The 20,259-nt window shown below is 43.3% G+C and overlaps 1 protein-coding gene across 1 annotated transcript; it reads left to right on the top strand.

Annotated features, from left to right (window-relative positions):
- Positions 1 to 1,236: 1,236 nt before the first annotated feature.
- Positions 1,237 to 19,471, top strand: LOC104473255 (transmembrane protease serine 11E). The gene is made up of 10 exons (XM_086747105.1): positions 1,237 to 1,329; positions 10,245 to 10,368; positions 11,499 to 11,614; positions 12,031 to 12,098; positions 13,562 to 13,725; positions 15,398 to 15,436; positions 17,191 to 17,371; positions 17,599 to 17,864; positions 18,762 to 18,904; positions 19,310 to 19,471. Exons 1-10 carry the CDS (start codon positions 1,255 to 1,257, stop codon positions 19,469 to 19,471), a joined length of 1,338 nt encoding a protein of 445 aa, XP_086603231.1. The 5' UTR covers positions 1,237 to 1,254.
- Positions 19,472 to 20,259: the final 788 nt, after the last annotated feature.

Genomic DNA, 20,259 nt, shown 5'->3' with positions numbered 1-20,259 from the left:
CTATATGGGATGGCAATGCAGCTTCCAGTTAAAGTATTGAGATGCAATTACATTATGTGCATCATTACCAACTGTATTTATTGTGTTTCATAACAAATTACGCTGAGACAATGGCTGAATCCAAATTATGAGAAGCTGAGGCTTATTTTCAGCTTATGTTTCATTCAAAAGAAGCTGGCCTTCCCAGAAAGGCAGTCTTCCTGTTACATGGCTATGGACTTGATATAACGAGGAAGGAAGAGCTCCAGCCATGTAAGATGTATTTGCATCACTGTGTTACTAAGCTGGTGATCCCTGAGCTGTAGAGGGGTCAAATGAAGGTCATTATGGTGGAGAAAAAGAATCCCTAGATGTTAGAAACTTTATTGCAGCAAAGCAAATATGTGCCACACACCTATCTTGTTGTGATGTTCTGTCTTCTTTATTTGCCCTCTGAAACAAATCTATATGTAAGGCTATATGGGCATATGTATCTTCTAGTAACTTGTGTGGAACTGAGAAGATTTAAAATTGAAAAAAAAGATTCCCAAGAAAAGATTGAGAAATGCTGCTTTAGCATTAGTTTAGAGTTTGTTCTTGTGTTATTTGACTTTCCAATTTACTTTCTGTAACTAGCACAAGTAGAAATGCTTATCTACACAACCTGCAAATATTTATATCACAAATGTTTAATACCTAGAAGAATTTTTCCAAGACAGATATGTGTGTGTGGCAGGCTGGCCACAATTAAAATAAACATCTAAGGAGTTAAAGAATGACAGACTTGAATGTAGCTGTTGCTATGGGGGCCAAGTTCTTGTCTGGCCAAATGACTGATTTCAAGGAAGTTCAAGGGAGTTAAGAGGCACATGCAGCACATGCCACTGAATCTACATCAATTTATGTCCACTCCATATCTGGCCTGGGACTGAACACTGTCTGTTTAGCACATGCAGATTTTCTGCTTTGATTATGCCCATAGTTTCTGATTTGTTTTTAATTACACCAAAGAAGGAAATAAAGTCTATGTCCTTGCAAAATTTTCATGGCTTTTTTGATTCGGGGTGTTGCAGGGTGTAGTTAATACTCTGAAAAGGCTTCAAGATTCCTGGATGAAAGGTGTGATGAAAGAAGCGTATTGTTATAGTTTTAGGGGAGGAATCATGCTACTAGGTAAGCCTCTGTCACTGAGACTTGCTGGACTTGTTTGTTCTGACTTGCCTATGACTCCTTTCTTTCCTAATTCGGGAGATAAAGCCTCAAGTCTATGCTGAGATGCTACACAGTGCATTGTGGCATTTGGGACAGTGCATCTCTCAGGCAGAAGAGCTTCCTGCTGACCTCTTAGTGGTACGCAGAGGTGAGTGCCACAGCCTTCTGATTTGCTTCTTGGTAGTTTGGGCAGCATGGCTATATCATGCATAGATTTATAGGGCAGTTTTATCTTTGACCAAGAGTGTGGGGATAATGGCACTAGCTCTGAGCTTACTTCTGATTTGAGCTGCCTTCCATGCATCAGTAATACTTCTGATATTTCACTCTTTCTCCTTGTCCAAGATGCATTTATTTTCTGAGAATTCTCCAGGTCATCTACAGCATGGTATGATGACAAATCAAGGTGGCCTATGGCTACTGAAGGTTGCGGTGGGAAGCAGGTGAGAGTCATCTCACTGAGTCCCGACTCTGATCTGCTGTTCATACTAGTGCAGTTAAAATGTGTTGCAGTCAAAACTGATGAGCTAATAGTATGGTACAAGAGTGTAAGTGGAGTAAATTAGGTAAAAATAGCTTATTGTGCTCTTGTTTATCTTCGTGGGCTTTGTATGCAGCCAGTGAAATGTTAATCTGAGCAGAATCAGCTTGGAAACACACCAAATCTGGCACCGGATCATTTCACCCACCCTGCCTTGGAATGAAAATCAAACTGAAAACCCACAAAGACTATAGCTGCTTGTTTAGTGTCTCAGTTCTGGAGTAGATTTCAACCAGTAGAAGCAGGATGAAGAGAGGCAGGCAGAGCTATTTTCAAAGACTGAAAAGCAGAGATCTACTGCTATATTCTGGGACTACCGAACTAACAGAATAAGATACTTGTCTGTTATCAACACAGCTGGAAGTGGAAATCTGAGCGGTAAAGATGATGTAGAAGTTGCAGAACCTTATCCTAAACTGATTGCAATCTGTGGCCATGTACTTTACACTAGAATGGCCTCTTATGTGTTCATGCACATTGTGAAGTGCTTATGTAATGAGTAGTCCTCCTAGTTCTACTAAAACTTATTTCAGAACATGAGAGTCTTTTTTGAGATGTTGGCTGTGGCAGTGAACTGTAGAAAGATGCATTATTAATCAAGGATATTACAGTTAAGTCCCACAGACTGTTGTAGTAGTACAGGAGGTTAGCTCTATCCCAAAAATTGAAGAGCTCATAACCTCCAAAAAGCTGTATACAAAATGGATAAGAGAGCAAGGAACAACCAACCTTTTGTGCTGGTTGCAAAGGTGATCAAATAATCGGGGAAGCCTGAATGAGCAGCATTTTGGCATAATGAATATAGTTACTGGTAAGCTCTGAGTTAACACATCCCAAAGAATGAACGTTACCCTTGAATCTTGATGCAAATGTCAAGAACAGTATTTGGAGTTGTTGTCTTTGCCCACCTGAAGTGTGCTCCTGAGAAGCAACAAGACCTTGGTACAATTGGATGGTTAAGAGGAAGAGCTCAGTTAGTAAGTGGCAAATACATTAGTGATGCTTTATCTGACTGCAGAGGGCTGGCTTGCAGCACCTACTGTTTTTGTGGGATGTGCAAGGGTGTGGGGAGATCAAGCTGATTCAACGTGACACATCATAGAACACAATTTTTTTTTTCCTCAGCAGATCCCTTGAATGTTTGGAAGTCTTCCATTATATCAGAATTGCTTTGGGAGATATCAAACATTGAGTGATTGAGCTTGGTAGGTAACAGACCTCATCTAAACAAGGGTCTTGCAGTACTTAGGAAGGCACTAGCTGCTTCTGTTTCAAAGTCCAAAGTAGCAGAGGATGTTATCCCATTCTCTTAGATATGTGTGTGCTGAGTATGCCACAAGAGTGGAGGAGAAGCATTAGGTTGGTGCAATTGCTTGTGGCAAAAGTGGGAGTGCAATTAGCATGTGATCCTTCATGGTCCTTTGCTTTAGATACACAACTCCTGGACTAAGCAAGATGTATTTCCATTGCTGTCATTCCTAACCACCTTGCCAAAGTAGATAGCTTCAGGAACTTAGCCTGGATTTTCAAATTGCACTCACCAGACCAGCAGATTAGTCTGTTCAGTTGTCTTTTGAATGGTCCCATTTCTAGGAAGAGTGATTGTAGGGGTGTGCCTGAAATCCATCTTTGAATGGAAAAACTGGTCATGGCTATAGATGTGGAGACACTTCATCAGCAGATGTGCTGCTTGAGCTCTTCCACTGGCTTTTCTGAGAATATTGGAATATCAGTGAGCAGAGGTATAATAATAAAAAAATATACTAATAAATTTATTGTAGGAAGGCAGCAGCAGATCAGGTAGAAGAGGTTGCATGTTTTCTTCTATGTGGAGTGTGGTAAAACACCTTGAGTGAAGAGCTGGTGCCAGAAAACATGGTTTAGATTCATCTAAAAGCAGATCTAGGTCAGGGTCCTATGAGGGCTTAGCTTAAGAAGTCAAAAAATGTCAAGGGCAGATCTGTAAAACAGAACAGGGTAGCTGTTTCCTGCTTACACAGCAGCTCAGTGACTACGGCCTTTTCTTATGACACAGATGATAAAGTTACACTTCCTTTTCTTGTCTGAACAGACATTTTCTGATCAGTTTTCTGGTATTGTTCTTAATAAGGCTTTTGATAATGCACAGTAGCTCAACTTGAAGGGATGGATAAGCTCAATATAGTGAATCAAATCCTGACAGGCAGAGGTGGAAGCTAAACTTTCATCACTTGCATTGTGAATGAACTTAGTAACCTTTTTTGGGAGTTCAGTACAGGATAAGAGAGGAAAAACAGCTTGTCACCTGTGTATTGTGCTTATCTTTTGCTTTTGGGTAAATGTTCCAAAGTGAAAGATAAAGAATTCATTTGGGGTTGATCAGAAATCCAACCTGAAATCCTATTTGTTCTCTCCTTGGTTTCACAAGGAAGACCAGACAATTTTGTCTCCATAAAATTTCAATACAACCCTTCTTCCTAGTGTGCCAGTAACGATGAACGTAGCTTTATTTCTTGCTGTATTTCACTTATTATAATATCCTGTATTGAGGCTTGATTTAATATATCTCTCTCTAAACACAGCTTTACTGTGTTTAAAATAACTTAATTCTATAGAAACATAACTATTTCCAAAAGAGTTCATTTGGATGTTTGGATGGGGATTTTTTTTTTTCAGTGTGGAATAATGTTTTAGTGATCAAAATGCATTCTTTGACTCAGAGCCAAGGTATGCAAATTAGGAGACTTAATAGTTTGCATTTCCAGATCCAAATGAATGGTAATATGAAATTGTCAGATGCTGCAGTCTCCATGCATTGTCTTTGGCTCCTTGGGAATGAAGCATGTTTTAAATGAGAACAGGAATTGCTGGAGGAAGTCTAATGTTCATCCATAGTATTGCCAAGAATAAGCAGTTTTTTACTGAACTAAAAAATCTTGGGTTTGAAACTTCTTGCTAATTCACTGCAGACCGAAAGTAGCCAGATACAGACTGTGAGGAAGTAGTTTTCAGAGCAGAGAGGACTCAGCCTTTGAGGTCTCCTGGTGGAGTCTGGCTTCTGATGTCTTGTTAAGGTTTGCTCTTGAGGAATGAAAGTTATCCTCATCCAAGCTGGAGGATGAAAGCACTGCTGTTACCTGAACCCCCCTGTCTCCCCTGTTAATTTACAGCTTACTGGAGTTTGGGCAGTAAAAAAATCAAAGCATGTGGTATAAGGAAGCAAAAAAATGTGAGGCTGTACAAAACACTCAACTCTGGACGGCATCTACACAGACAGTTGTGGTACTGGGAGTCTTCTGAGGAGAACATCTATCTGTTAAGCAGTACCTCTTTGCCACAAGAAGAAAGAAAAGATACATCTATGGCTGAAGGCTATGAGATAATCTCTGCCTCTGCATTCATCAGCATTGCAGAGGATCAGCATTCTTCTGGACAGCGAGTGTTGCTGGGTGGAGTTTTCCTGGTTACTAGAGTGCAGAGAAGACCATAGAGAAGGCTGGTTCCTCAAAAGGGGGATTCACCTGCCACTGAACTATGTAACTATGGAGCTGGATGTCCCAGGCAGAGGAATCCCTGTCAGGTGGTGGTTCTGGTAGACTGTGACGATCCTGCCCTCCATGGCCTAACAGCAAAAAGGCTGGGACAGCGAAGGAGCTAATTGGAGATGTAATGTGTGTGATTAATGACTGAATGCATTGAGTGGACATAACCTGACAACAAGAACTGTCTTTCACTGAACATCCTAGTAGGTCTCAGTAGAGGCAGGCTCAAAACCAGATCTAGTTTTGAGTCTATTTTGTTTTGTGAATACAGACCCTAGCATAACAATGTCAAAGGCTAGAACTCTTAGGCACTACTGGGAATATATGCTGCTCTAATGCAAGCAATACATATTTGGTGTTGCCCACACTCCAGCTGTTCTTCAAAGAGAGCTGATTTGGAGCCAAGCAAGACCATCTGTTCCCCTCATTCATGCTGATTCCTGAAATGGGTGGCAAAATATTAGGTATTTCTAAAAAGTTAAAACCAGGAGTTTTTCTTCCCCAACCCTTCTGCACAACTGGTGACAAGCAGGTCTGCTGATAAAACAGGGGAAAAGAAAAAAAAAAAAGGAGGCTGCTGAGCTGGGTCCTGCACACAAGCATCACAGTTGAAGGATACATATTGGCAACTGTAGACTGTGGGAAGTTATGAGGCTTGGTGCTTGCATTGCACAACAGATTATTTTTTTTTCCCCTATTCTGGTACTTACCATAGCAAGATGGAAGTCAAGAACATCCTGCTAAAGAGAGGAAACTGTTTTGGGTTTGAAGAGGTATTTCCACTTTAATTTGTATATCCTATATACAAATTAATTACCTATATTAATGTAGAACTATATGGAAGTGCTTCCTTTAAACTATTTTCTTTAAAAATTTTAAAGTTAAATCAGTATCAGGAGTGGCGCAGGTTTTTATTCCTCATCTCCCATGAGGAGAGAGGGAGGGGTTTCAATTTCCCTCAGCACTGCAGCAGTTCCTAAGGTATCTGTTTCCCCTTGCAAGTCTGTGTGACCTGTGGAGAGCAAGCAGTTCTGAAATGTTGGAGGAGAAGAGGATCTGTGCCACCAGTGTTTGTCGATGCAGCTGGTATTTTCACAAAAAGGAAATAGAGACAAATTGAAAGGGAGGACAGTGCTGCCTGTCAGAGCATGAGTTCCACAGGTAGTGAGATGCTCATTTCTCAAGTGTGAGTCTTAAGCTTTTGTAGCTTAGGCATAAGGCCACATCTTGAGGAAATCTGTCTGTATACAGTTCAAGAAAGCCGATGGTTATGAAACAAGAGTACTGCTGCCTCAGTATCTGCAGAGTCAGCAATACGCCATCAGGGCTGTGCTTCGTGTTCTCTGTATGAAGAGCAATGGAGGGGTGTTGCTCTGATTGCCGTTCAGGTGGAAGCACACTGGGGTGGGGACAGCTGAAGCACAGGGAACCAGTCTGATCAAGACTGATGGCAGAGGCTCAGGCTGGAGAGCAAAAGCTCTCCAGTGAGGAGAGTGAACTCAGATGCTAAAGCAGAATCTTTAAAACATGATTGGTGGCTAGCTAAGGAGGGGCATGGGCATATTGCCATAGCAGGATGTTCTGGTTAGCCAAGGGGCTTGCCCTCAAGGACAGTAATTGGCTGCCCAAGAGGTATGCTGAAATTTGATAAACTGGGACTGTGAAAGACTCCAAGCTGTGAGATGAGAATGGGAATGCTCCATGGGAGGCTGCAGCATGTTAAAGAAGCTGAGGCAGGACAGTCCCACTGGTCTTAGATTTTTTTCCACATCTCTGCAACTATTAAACCCTCAGGGATAATGGATAGTATATACAGTGAAGGTGTAGGAGGCAAGAAGTCAGGGCCTTTGTAGAACCAGTTGAGCTCTAGTGTGTACATATTATGTTCTTACTGCAACTTGCAGTTTCCAAAGAAAGTAATCTCGGCCAGCCTGGGCTTTCAGACTTTTACCAACTGCTCTACAGTCTGTTTTAAAGAGCCTAGTAATCAGGGAACTGAGCCAGTCTAGTGGAGAGACAGCTAGACTTGGGGAAAACTTGGACTGTGCGTTGCCAGGACATAACTTTGCCCCAATAAAGCAAGCACAACAGGTACTAGGCTTCTCTGTAGCATGTGACTCTGAAGCAGAATGCTTGATCCTAGTCACCTCTCCTGTGTATTTTGTTAAGACTAAGCTGCTGCTAGTGACCACCTGCAGTTGTAGTGCTGGTTGAAGCTAACCTGTTTTAACTTTTTTTTTTTTTTTTTTTCTCTCCAGTATGCCTCCTATTTGAGTGGGTGAAAACTTGTCTCCTTCCCTTCTTAAGCAATGAACTGGGATACCTACCAGGACTCTCACTAGCCAAAACCAAGCTTTTATGTGAGGAGATTAAACTTTGAGTTGCTTCCAACTTCCCTGTCACTTGCTGAGCACATTCTCACTGTGTGCAGACCTCTCAACTGCTTTCTCTGTGGCTCTATCTTTTTTTTTTTCCTTCCTCCTGGGTTGTCTTGCTTACCATCTCTTCCTTGTAGCTTTGCTCAGCTTTCTTGCTCTCAGGGCAGAGTGTATAACCCCATTCTACTCTCCCACCACTTCAATTTCTTTTGCTGTCTTGGACTTGTGCATCATATCTGTGCCTTCGCTGCTCATCTGCCCCAGCTCATTTCCTAAGATGGAGCCTTTGCTGGTATCTTGCCTTGCTTTCACTGTGATTTCTTCTTTGCCACCTTGTAGGCAGAAAACCTACAAAGACGTACTCTCTCTGCCTACCTTTCTGCCCTTCAGCCCCTATTTTCTCAGATGTTGCTTAGAAATTACTGTGCCATAGGCTTGAAAAGAGGAAAATAGCATTTAGTATGTCTGGTCCACAGCAATACAAACATGGATCAGCTAAATTCCCTGCTCCTTAGAGCTGGCTGCTGAAATAATTGTGTTTAAGGCTTTGCATCATCCTACAACAAAGCTACTGAGGACATGCGCAAAAATGCAGCTTTCCTGATGTTCTTTTGCTTATTCCTGCACAGGAGGACATAAATGGAGGAGAAAGTCTTATGTGCCTTTGTCCATGTGGAGTCAAGTTCCCAAATCTTTTGCAGGTCTGCTGTTGCCATATCACCATATCTCCAGTCTTGTTGCCATATCACATTTACACATAAGTAGTTATTTCTCTCCCCTCTGACAGACTATCTGGCAGGAGACAGGATGGTATGTGTGGTTTTCGTGCAATAAGACCAAAACGCTGTAAGGGATTGATAAGTATTACTACTTACACCAACTAAAAATAACTCAAAGCTGTATGTTATATGGCATCTTTGGTAGCTAGAGTATCCTTGGTGTAGAAGTTATTTCATCAGTCATGAATTATTACATTTATGTTCAGTTTAAGCACCTGCGTGAGCAGTCAGCTGCACTTGAAATCTGTGTAATATTTCTTGATGGGAAATTATCTCTACTAGTAATACCTGCACCAAACTCTAGGCTTTTCTTAGGGGTGATGTGAGGCAGCAGAGGCAAGTTAGAACACAGGAAATTCTAACTAAAGAAAAAGCTTTGCTATGAGGATGGTCAGAGACTGGACCAGGACTCCTGAGAGAGTGGAGGATCATTGTCCTTGGAGATACTAAAAACCTGACTTGACAAAGCCTGGAGGAACCTGCTGTCGTGGAACCTGGTTTGAGCAGAACGTCAGACCAGCAGGGTCCAGAAGTCCTTCTCAACCTGCTTCGTTCTGTGAGGTTTGTCAGCTGACCTGAGCAATGGATATCATCTATCGAGCAACGGATATCATCTACCTGGACTTGTGCAAAGCTTTTGACACTGTCCCGCACGACATCCTTCTCTCTAAACTAGAGAGACATGGGTTTGATGGATGGACCACTCGGTGGATAAGGAGTTGGCTGGATGGCCACACTCAGAGAGTGGTGATCAACGGCTCAATGTCCATGTGGAGACCAGTCATGAGTGGCATCCCTCAGGGGTCCATGTTGGGCCTGGCCCTGTTCAGCATCTGTCGGCGACATGGATATTGGGGTAGAGTGCACCCTCAGCAAATTCGCCGATGACACCAAGTTGTGTGGTGCCATTGACACGCTGGAAGGGAGGGATGCCATCCAGAGGGACCTTGACAGGCTGGAGAGGTGGGCCCGTGCCAACCTCATGAAGTTCAATCAGGCCAAGTGCAAGGTCCTACACCTGGGTCATGGCAATCCCAGGCACAAATACAGGCTGGGCGGGGAATGGATTGAGAGCAGCCCTGAGGAGAAGGACTTGGGAGTGCTGGTGGACGAGAAGCTCAGCATGAGCAGGCAATGCGCCCTTGTGGCCCAGAAGGCCAACCACATCCTGGGCTGCATCAAGAGAAGCATGGCCATCAGGTCAAGGGAGGTGATTCTCCCCCTCTACTCTGCCCTGGTGAGACCCCACCTGGAGTACTGTGTCCAGTTCTGGAGGCCCCAGCATAAGAAGGACATGGACCAGTTGGAGAAGGTCCAGAGGAGGGCCACGAAGATGATAAAAGGGCTGGAGCACCACTCCTATGAGGACAGGCTGAGAGAGATGGGGCTGTTCAGCCTGGAGAAGAAAAGGCTCTGGGGTGGTCTTCCAGTACCTCAAGGGATGGGGAGAGGCTGTTTAGTAGGGCCTGTTGCAATAGGACAAGGAGTAATGGTTTTAAAATAGTGGGCGGTAGATTTAGATTGGAAATTAGGAAAAAAATTTTTACAATAAGGGCTGTAGAACACTGGAACAGGTTGCCCAGAAAGGTGGTAGAAGCCCCATCCCTGGAAATGTTCAAGGCCAGGCTGGATGAGGCTCTGAGCAACCTGATCTAGTTGGGGATGTCCCTGCTCCTTGCAGGGGGGTTGGACTAGATGACCTTTGAAGGTCCCTTCCAACCCTAACCATTCTATGATTCTATGAGCTAAGCTGTGCCAGATATGAATTGGCACATGATGCGCTATTGTCTTTGTAACAGAGTTGAATTTCTCCATGTTGTTTTCTTCAGTGTAGATAGTGATCCAGATGGACAGAGCAACGAAGCGTATAGAGCCATGGAAGATAGCAATCATCGTTGTGTTGGTGATAATAGGCTTAGCCCTCATCATTGGCTTGATTACACTTTTTTTGTGCCATGGTAAGTGCACCACTCTTTGTTGTCACAAGTCTTTAGGAATCAGTTGTGTTTCACTTGCTACTGTGGTCTTGCCTGATGATTTAGGTATACAATTCACCCCGGTATAGAATCCACATGAGAAAACTTACTAGACCCTATTCAAGATCTGAATTTATTAGAAAACCTGCAAGAATACTTAAAATGTAATTTTACTTAAAGCAGAGATTTAAGTTTTGTCCCTCTTTTTGTTTCTTGTCTTTCCCTGGTGGCTCCACTGGTGTCCATGGTTAACCAAAAACTAGCAGTCTTCTGTGTAAGCCGGGGGTGTGTCCAATACTCAGACTATGCATAGTAAGCTTGGTCTGGAACAGGATTTTTTCAGAAACTGAATCTTGCACTTCTAGCTGAGGATGTTCCAGAAAGAGAGAGGGCAGAGATTTAGACTTTTTGGAGCCCAGGAGTCAGTCCTGGTTGCCAAGTGCCTAGTTTTGGTAGCAGATGAAGGAAGCCAAGCCATTCCATTCCCAGTGTCGGAGATACCAGTGTGAGGGGTTTTGAAATGCCTTCCTGTTATGATGGAACTAATCGTGTTGCTCTCACAAACCACCAAGAGTTGATGAGGCCATAACTTGCATTAGCACACTAGACAGAGCAGTGGAATAGCTACAGCCTAGCTTTGCTTTTTGCGAACTCTATATTATGAAGACCCTCTGTACCATTCACCTGAGAGCCAGATTTTAAGCTTAACCTGACTGCTGAATGGGTGCAAGGGGCAGGGACATGCCAGACTGCAGCTAGGGAGGAGTGAGTGTGTCTACTGAGTCAGAAGGGACATATGTGGGCTGGTGTGTCTCGTGCTGTGCTCACCTCAGGCTGATGCGAAGATGGTCCCCAGAGTAATGTTGTAGTGGGTGTAATTTAGAGCTACTTGGGATGGTCCTCAAAGTAGAAAAGAGCTGCTAGTTGGTCCATGGAATAAGAAGATAGTCCAGAGCCCCCTTTTCCCAAAGTGCTGCTAAAGCTGTAATTCCACAGCTGACAGGGTCACAGCTAGAGCCTGGGAGCCTTATTTGTGCCATGTTCTGTGAGGTGCTGTGGATGTCTGAATTGTACTGAAGGAGATCAGCTATCTTTCCTTTTCTTCTCTGCAGATCAGGACCGATATTACAATGCATCTTTCCTAATCACCAATGTAAAGTACGACCCTCAGTATGAAAGGCAAACCACAGAAGAGTTCAGGCACCTGAGCGAAGAGATTGAAACCATGGTAAGCTAAGCTGTTTCTTTGTTTCTGCTTGACCTATGATGAAGAGTCTTACGATTGTGTGATTGGAAATAAAGAGTCAGAGGTTGTTGTGAGACTTATTTTACCTTTCAGACCTTGCTGTAGCAGGTTAAAGATGCATTTCTGAGTGTGCGCAAGCAAATGGTAAGCACAGGTACTGTCTGTTCCTGCAGCCCTGTGGTGGAACAGGCACCCACAGAGCAGAAGGGACAGCAGAATCAGCCAACTCAGCTGTTTATTTTGGTTCTGCATCCTCTCATGGAAATTTAGCGGTAGTTTTGGTGTAGAGGTGGAGCTCAGAGGGCATTTTCTTGTGTTTTGGAGGCTCACAAGACTGTATATCTTGAAAGCATGTATATATTGCAGATGTATTTTAACATACTCTCTTCCTTTAACAGGTATCTGCAGTATTCAAGGGGTCCTTTCTAAGTAAAAGGTACATCAGGTCCCATGTTGTCAGTTTAAGGTAAGTAATGTGAAGGTCAGGAATAAGAAGGGATGTGTAAATATCCTTTCTTCCCACCCCTTGACCATATGGAGTGTGCCTGGATGTTGATGCTTGGATTACACCAGGAGGACAACTAAATCTTGGCTGGTTGTTGCTCTTCTTTGGTGCTCACAATACTGAGAGTTCAGTTACCTTCAGAGGTCAGCAAGGAAGAGAAATTTGGCCTTATACTTCTGCAGATTGATTACTCAAACACCAGTTGTTTGTGGCTGTGATGCAGTAACTGAATTACTAGGTGATCTCAGTTTTTACTACTAGTTAAGGACTTGAGAGATGCAGAATCAGCTCTTTATTCCACTTCCTATGACTGGTGTTTGCCCCTCTACATGGTGTACAGCAAGAGGTGACTATTCTCCTCCCTCTTGAAAAGGTCTGAAGGAATAAATGATTGCAATGACAGATATCTGGATAAGGTATCTGTCCCTTCCCTCTGGTTAAGGGAAGGAAGCCAATGGGGCATACAGGTACAAAGGTCCTGTGCGAGAGCTTTTAAGTTCTTCCTCTCTGTGCAGTAATTATGTATCGGTCTCAGCAATAAGACCTACTGCTTCCCTCTTCTTCACATTACTTTGTGAATGTTTGGAGTTGTATTTCTATAAGAATCAGTTCTGCTGTGGAATATTTTTCCCTAGACAGTAAAGAATGCCAGACATAAATGTCTTCACAGTACTCCTGGGCTTTCCTGCCTTCACCTGTCTGTAGATGGAATGAGTAATTCCCTTAAACTGTTCTACATTGTTTTATGCTGCTAATTTCTTCTACAAGCCTCTCATTACTGTGTATCAACTGAAATTACAGAACTTGGGAGCTAGCCTTCAAGCCATTTCTTTACACCTTTTACACTGACCAAACAGTCTATCTGTTTCAAGCTTTTTTTCCACTACAGACACCTTGTCCTGCAGCGAGGCACCAGACGAGCTTAGCTACAACTTCGCTATCTTTCCCTCCAGGTTTCAGTTGGTTTTCTTTTAGACTGTTAGTCTAAAATGTTGGGCCTAATAATTCATGCAGACAGTAAGTGATCATGCCTTGCTCTGATAACTATTGAGATTTTTGCCCCTAGATACAATGGAGCTAACTGTGTTCTGTGTTCTGCTGACTATGAGCTGCATGCAGGCCAAAGGGAGTGATCCCTCCTCTCCTCCTCAGCTATACTGCTTGTAACAGTTTCCAGAAAATTCCCTCTGATCATTGTTGTACTGAGAACCAAGCCTTTTGCTGCCTGCCGACATGCCATCCTCTTCCTTTTCTTGTGCACAGCTATGCTGTTTGTTCTATACATCTGTGCCAGATGTATAGAACAAACAGAATAGAACAGGCCAGACCTGTTCTCATATAAAGAAGGCAGATGGTGCAAAGCAGAACAAAGAGCAGTGGGCAAAGAGAATGACACCACTTACTTTGTTTTTGTTGGTTTGCAGCCCAGATCCTGGTGGAGTGCTTGCATCTGTTGTTCTGGTATTTAAATTTGCCTCGGCTGACAGTAAGGCAGTCAGCTGGGGTCACGTCAACCGTGTGTTACACAGAAAGCTGAAAACAAGCTCCACGTTCTTGAATGTTGACCAGTCTACCCTTAGACTCACAGGCAAGTGCCTTAGGTTTGTGTTTTTAGCTTGGAATTTGTTCCTTATTATTTGCCGTTCTTAGTGTAGTGAGTTACACTTTAGTATGCAAATGTGGGTGTACTGGTTTTGTGTAGTGGAGGGACTACAGTGGCAGCTTCTGCGAGAAGCTGCTAGAAGTTTCTGCTTTGTCCCGTGGACCTGACCGGGTCTGGGGCAGACCCGCCGCTGGCCAGGGCCAAGCCAGCTGGTTACATTGATAACCGCTCTGTGATAATGTACTTAAGAAGGGGAAAATTTTTTTTTAAAGAAAAAAGTGAAGAAGCAGAAGCAGAGGCAGAGAGGGGGAGATGCAGGCCTTGTGGGCCTTGCAACCCTCACCCTCTGACCTCCCAACGGGCAGCTGCCAGGACCCAAGTCAGCCTGGCCCAGCCGAGAGGAGAGAGGAGATGTGAAGAGAACCTGAGAGGCACCTGCCTGAGCCTGACTGTGAAGAATTTATTGTGAGAGGAATGGCTGCAGATGCCAAGGTCAGTGAAGAAGGAGGGGGAGGAGTAATGTTGCTCCTGGCAGAGATTCCCCTGCAGCCTGTGATGCAGCCCATGGTGAAGCAGGTTGTCTCCCTGCAGCCCATGGAGGCCCACGGAGGAGCAGAGATCCACCTGCAGCTCATGGAGGACCCCACACTGGGGCAGGCAGATGCTCGAAGGAGGCTGTGGCCCATGGAGGGCCCATGCTGGGGCAGCTGGTTCCTAAGGCACTGCACCCCATGGAAAAGGACCCATGTCGGAGCAGTTCATGAAGAACTGTAGCCCACGGAAGGGACCTTAAGCTGGAGCAGGGGAGGAGTGTGTTCTTGTTTTCTTCTTTTGCCTTCTCAAAATTGCGTGTTAGGGCTGACAGCCTGTGAACTGGGAAGAGGTAGCATAACAAGAACTAAAGCATACTGGCACTGATTTATGAGTGTGAGCTCTCTGTGCATCAGAGGCTGTCTCTCTGTGTGACCTAGCTCAGTGGAACGAGCTCCTCATTCATCAAAGAAAGGCCCAACTTTGTGACCATGAGTTCACAGATTACCTTAAGGCACACAGTGAATTGGTACTGAAATGCAGAGTCCTAAAGCTATTAAAAAATTACAAGGCTGAGATGGTTCCCTTCTCCACCCCCTGCCATTTCATTTGCTTATTTGAGAGATTGCTGTAGCAAATGTTCGTAACAAAATCCTGAGGTTCCTGGGCAGTAATCCTCTCCCATGAATCTGTCACTGGTTCCCATCAGAGGAATCTCTGTAGGAAAGAAATCAAAAACGTTACAGTTTAGCTCCAGTCAATCTCAACACTGAGGATTTGTGAAGACTTGTTTTGACCACTTTGCGATACTGAACCTGAACAAATGCATGTGGGCTTTTATATTGTGTACAGCTGCCAGCACCTGTAGATGTTACTTGGACCTATTTGCTATCATCTGATGCTTTTGTAAAAGGCAAGAAAGATGTATCCTTTGGCCTTGTACTTTCAGTGAGGAACAGAGACTTAATCCTCCAATAGAGCAAATTACTTCTTTTACCATACTGTCTCTCTATGCAGCAATGCAAGCCATTTAATTTGTTTTTTTTCTGGGTGCAGGGAGGGAGTCTGTGCTAGATCATGTACCAGTATGAGATATACTCACTGTGGTATTTGCTTTTCATTTCAGAGTTGAATAAGGAAAAGGGAGATAACCTGTTAAACAACTGTAAGTACAGATGCTTTATAGAAAAGGTTTGACAACATGGTGCTATAGGTTCTGTGTTTACAAGATTCTTATGCTTTTGAGATGCAAGTTGAAAAAATAACTTGTTAAAGATACTAGAGCAGTAGACAATGCATGAGCCAGGACTTAGTCTCATTTTCTTGCAGTCAGGCTGACTCTGTAGTGTTTGCACAATCAGACATTCTGAATTGGTGGTGGGAGCACTTGCTTTAGTATTGATTATGGGAAGTAGGGGCATGTAGCTGCTGTTAGTGAGCTTTGCACAAGGACTGCAGTTGCTGTGGGACAAGATTCTTGCTGGAATCCTTCCAAAAACATTTTCATCCTGCCCCCAACTCCCTGCAGAAAGGTTTGGCAATAGATATCTGTCAGATTTGAGCTAAACCTTGCAATATACAGGGAAAAGCCAGAGAGTGGGAGAGGGGGAAGAGCTGTCCACAGTGAGAGCAAGGCAGTTGCACAGCCCTGGAGTGGGGCAGATTCTCAGTCCCTCTCCTGTTCAGTGCTCCCCAGTGACGTCTTAAAGCTCCTCTGGAAACAGAAAGACAGCATAAATCCCCTTCCAAGGGACTATGTCAGTCCCCTGCATGGTCTTTTGGAACCTTTGCATGTTTGCTTTCCATCTTTAAATGGACTATGAGAATTAACTGGTTTGGATCTGACTTTTTTCAGCCAAGTAATACATGACTGTGGCATTGGCACAGTAACTATAAATAAACTGGAGGAAGAGGACACTATTTTTTTTGTTGCTATTGTCAAGGCTGACCTGGAGGTGACCTGTCAAAATCCTTTCTTTGTTTGCTTAGTTTGTGGGTGGGTTTTTTATTTGGTTTTGTGGTTTGGTTTTTTTTTTTTTTTTTGCAAACTAATTTTCAGCAATTCTGTGATCCTTAAAGCTATACTGACTATGTTGGTCTTACCTTTGCTATAGAGATGGAATGTTACAAATAATGGGAACAAATTTCCTCCACTGAGTTCACAAGTGATGTGTAGTGTCTGTCTTGTGCATTTTTTGGAGGTGATGTGTGTATTAAAGCTTACAGCTGCCCTAGTGCGGTGGTTGTTTATGCTGGGGTTCCTCAGTATTTTCATACTCAATTTTAAAGAAGTCTTTAAAAAAAAAAACAAAAGCAAACTAAGGATGTTCTTTTTTTTCATACAGTACCAAGAGAGGTTTAGTCTTTAGATGAAACTTACATGCCATTATTACAAAAGCTATATGAATGAAAATGCTTAGGTTAACTATCAGTGCACGTCTTTGTGCCTAATAATCTGTATGTCTACCTGTATGCACAGACACTTTAATGGCTATGTATATTACCTTTCCCTCTGTACAGCCCTGGTCAAATGTCAAACAAAGCAAGGTTTGTAGAGGCAATATTTTTTTAAACTAGATAAACAGTTATAACTGGGGAAAATAAACAGTCTCAGATATATAGCCTTCAGTTCCCATGTGAGTACATATGGGCTTGTGTGTATGAAAACTGGCTTAATGAAAAGGTAGTGACTCTTCTACCAAAGTTTTTTTTTTTTTTTTTTTTTTTACCCCACATCTATCCTGAGACACTTGTGACCATGACACTTGCTTTCCCTGTTGGAGGTACTGCTTTAGGTGAAGGCTGTCTTTTGACGCCCCTGCCTTGTTATGCCTGTGCCTGCAGCCATGAGGGCCTTTCCCAAAGCAACATCCTCATTTCCCTCAATCAGCTAAAGCAGAGTTGCCTTTTCTTTGGCAGGCTGTGGAATACGAAGACAGACGTTCTCTTTCGCAGGAGTGGAGAGAATAATTGGCGGGCAGCGTGCACGGGACGGGGAATGGCCATGGCAGGCTAGTATTCAGCTTGATGGGATCCATCGCTGTGGTGCATCAGTGATCAGTAATACGTGGCTAGTGACTGCAGCCCACTGCTTTAGAGGGTAAGTCATCAGCACCTTTCTGATCCTACAGACCTTAGGACTCTTGGGTGCTCTGACCTTGTGTGGCCCACTAACGTCTGTCCCTGCTTAAAGATAATGAAGTTTGACTCTTCTCTGTCCTACTAGGCAAAGCTGGCCACATTGCATTTTGATCCTTAAATAGAGAGCTAAGCTCCTTTGAGGATCTTGTTTTGTGTGACTGTAACATAACCTCAAATATCTTACAGAGTAAGAGATCCTCGGAGGTGGACTGCCAGCTTTGGAATTCTGCTGAGACCTCCAAAACAGAAAAAATTAGTCCGAAGAATTATCATTCATGAAAGATACAGGGAGTTCATCCATGATCATGAATATGATGTGGCTGTTGTGGAACTTGCCTCTGCTATTGAGTTCACAAGTGATGTGCACAGTGTCTGTCTTCCTGAGGCATCTCACATTTTCCCAGAGAACACTTCCTGTTTTGTCACAGGTTGGGGAGCTTTGAAGAATGATGGTGAGTGTCTCTTGCCTTCCTGTGCCCTGTCACACATGTATCTGAGAAGACTGATGTTAGTTTTATGGAGTTTTAATGCATTTTGAGTTCTTTAGACTTGGTGTTTGATAGGTGCGTGTGGCAATGATACACTTGTGGACTTAGTTTGCTGCTTTTTTTCTGACTTTGTCCATGGATGGGAATATGGGGGAAAGACCCTACAGGTTAGCCTTACAGGAGTAAGAGTCACTTTCTTTTTGTTGCTCTATGCATTATGCTTGTTGAATACATTCTGTTCTCCATTCCCACTGGCCCAGTCCCTCTGGGTTTAGCTCTGGCATGAGTTCTTTCACCGTTCACCTTTGTCATAGAGGTATGACAGTTTTCATCAGTTATTTTTCCTTCGGTCATAAATCAGGCTTCAGTTCATCCAATGGCTCAAGTGAGCTTCATTCTAATTAGTCCATGTCAGTGAGATTAAAGATGATGGAACTATAAATATGCTTTCGAGAGCCATTGAACAGTATAGGTTGTGTTTCATGGTAGACTCTTGGGGTGTGTAATGATTGTCCAAATCCACATTGCAGTTAACCAAATGGTCTTTCCAATGATATCAAGGACATATCTGGTACCCTACAGTTGAATTCAACACAAAAGCATGTACAAAAATCTCTTTGCCCATTATGCTAAAGAGCATCTGGTGAGGGTGGAAGATGGAGAGGGGTTACATTTGGGAACAAGTGAAAGACTTCAGAGGTGTGGGAAACTTTTTTTTTTCCTGAAACATTGTCCGGGTGGCTCCCTTCATTGCTTGTAATGGCAGAAAAGCTGTAGGAAAATCTGTCTACTCCTAATCGTTGAGGAGTGTTTTAGGTTGCATACTGTATCTGCAAATTCTATTGCCACTTCTCCTTCTAGGCCATAGTGTTAATCAACTTCGACAAGCGGAAGTGAAAATTATAAGCACTACGACTTGTAATAGAAGACAAGTATATGGCGGAGCAATAACACTTGGAATGTTGTGTGCTGGATACTTGGAGGGGCAGGTGGATGCCTGCCAGGTAAGTCTCTTCATAGGTAGTAGTAAAAAGGAAAAAGGTGGAGTGGGAGGTGATGTTTCCTAGAAATAAAATATACTTTGGGGAATCTTGATTAAGGTTATGGGGTTCAGTATCTTGACAGATGTAAATGAAGAGCTTCATGGCTCATGGGCTGAAGTCTGTCCTTTGGTTTTATATATAATGTACTTGTGAGAGAATACAGCTATATGAGGGTGTGGAGTGGGAGAGACTGAATTAGACATAGACTGTCAGCCTGTGGCTTGTCAGTGAACCATGTGGAGGTTGAATTGTATCTATGGTCTAGAGACAAGTATCTGTCAGTTGTAACAGCAATTTGAGGCTTGCTGCATTAGTGAGGTGAACGCTGTTTACTTTGTTCCTGCTTGTTGACATTTTTCCCCTTAGGGTGATTCTGGTGGGCCACTGGTGCATGTGAACTCCAGAGGAATCTGGTATCTTGTGGGAATAGTGAGCTGGGGAGATGAATGTGGCAAGCCAAATAAACCAGGAGTGTACACGCGAGCGACTTACTATCGAAACTGGATCAACTCCAAAACAGGCATCTGAAACCTGCAGAGAGTTAAGTTTTGTGGACTGTGTACGACTATTCCTCTGACACATTCTGCTCTGTGGTTGCCCTCTAAGCAGCTGCTGGCTTAGCCTGTGGTCATGTATCAAGTACCAGCAAGCTTGGAGTAGTCTAGGACTTGAAATTGGTTTGGCCTACAGCCAGCCAGGAATAGACTTGATCCATGTAACAGCTGTTTATTCAGGAAGTACTCTGTCAAAGGAGCAACTGCCTTGGTCTATATGCAATATACTGACCCTTTTTTCTCTGTGGCCAAATGTCTTGGCCCCTACTTTTATACTCAGGCAAAGTGTTTTGAGCCCAAACAATCATTTACCAGCATCCAAGACAGGTTATAACTGAAATGTAATCCGCCCATTTGCTGTGTGTTCCCAGGGCACGATCCAGCCCCTGACTCCAAGGCTGCTGCGCTTCTGAATTATTCTTAAGCTTTTTCCTGAGTCATTCCAGGGAACGCACTCTAATGAAGGAGAAGTCCTGGTTCCTAATGTTATGTTGGTGAATGTTACTTAGGTGAATAGACAATTTTTCCTTGCTGTGTTGTCCTGAAAAAGGAATTGGTGGAAAACACCAGCTTCTGTCCACTGTTTTTAAACAAGTGTATGTGCGCCCACTCATTGCTTCATATGAACAGCCCCTACCACAGCTGTGACAGTGATTGCTGGACTTAAGACCAAAAAACACTTTATGTTCATATCAGTCTGTTGTCATATCAGAATATTTGGCTGAATTAATTTCCAGTTTTAACTTTTCAGATTGTATTGTT

The sequence above is a fragment of the Chlamydotis macqueenii genome, chromosome 4, assembly GCF_036417535.1.
Source record: "Chlamydotis macqueenii isolate bChlMac1 chromosome 4, bChlMac1.mat, whole genome shotgun sequence".
In the NCBI taxonomy this organism is placed as follows: domain Eukaryota; kingdom Metazoa; phylum Chordata; class Aves; order Otidiformes; family Otididae; genus Chlamydotis; species Chlamydotis macqueenii.
The sequence above is the reverse complement of the archived record's forward strand: the minus strand, read 5'-3'. Positions and strand labels throughout refer to the sequence as shown.

Bases quoted from the DNA above. Each gene is read 5' to 3' on its own strand.
- LOC104473255 (XM_086747105.1), top strand. From the start codon at position 1,255: ATGCTACACAGTGCATTGTGGCATTTGGGACAGTGCATCTCTCAGGCA. The intron at 11,615-12,030 runs GTAAGCTAAGCT...TTCCTTTAACAG, and splicing joins GCGAAGAGATTGAAACCATG to GTATCTGCAGTATTCAAGGG. The intron at 15,437-17,190 runs GTAAGTACAGAT...TTTCTTTGGCAG, and splicing joins AGATAACCTGTTAAACAACT to GCTGTGGAATACGAAGACAG.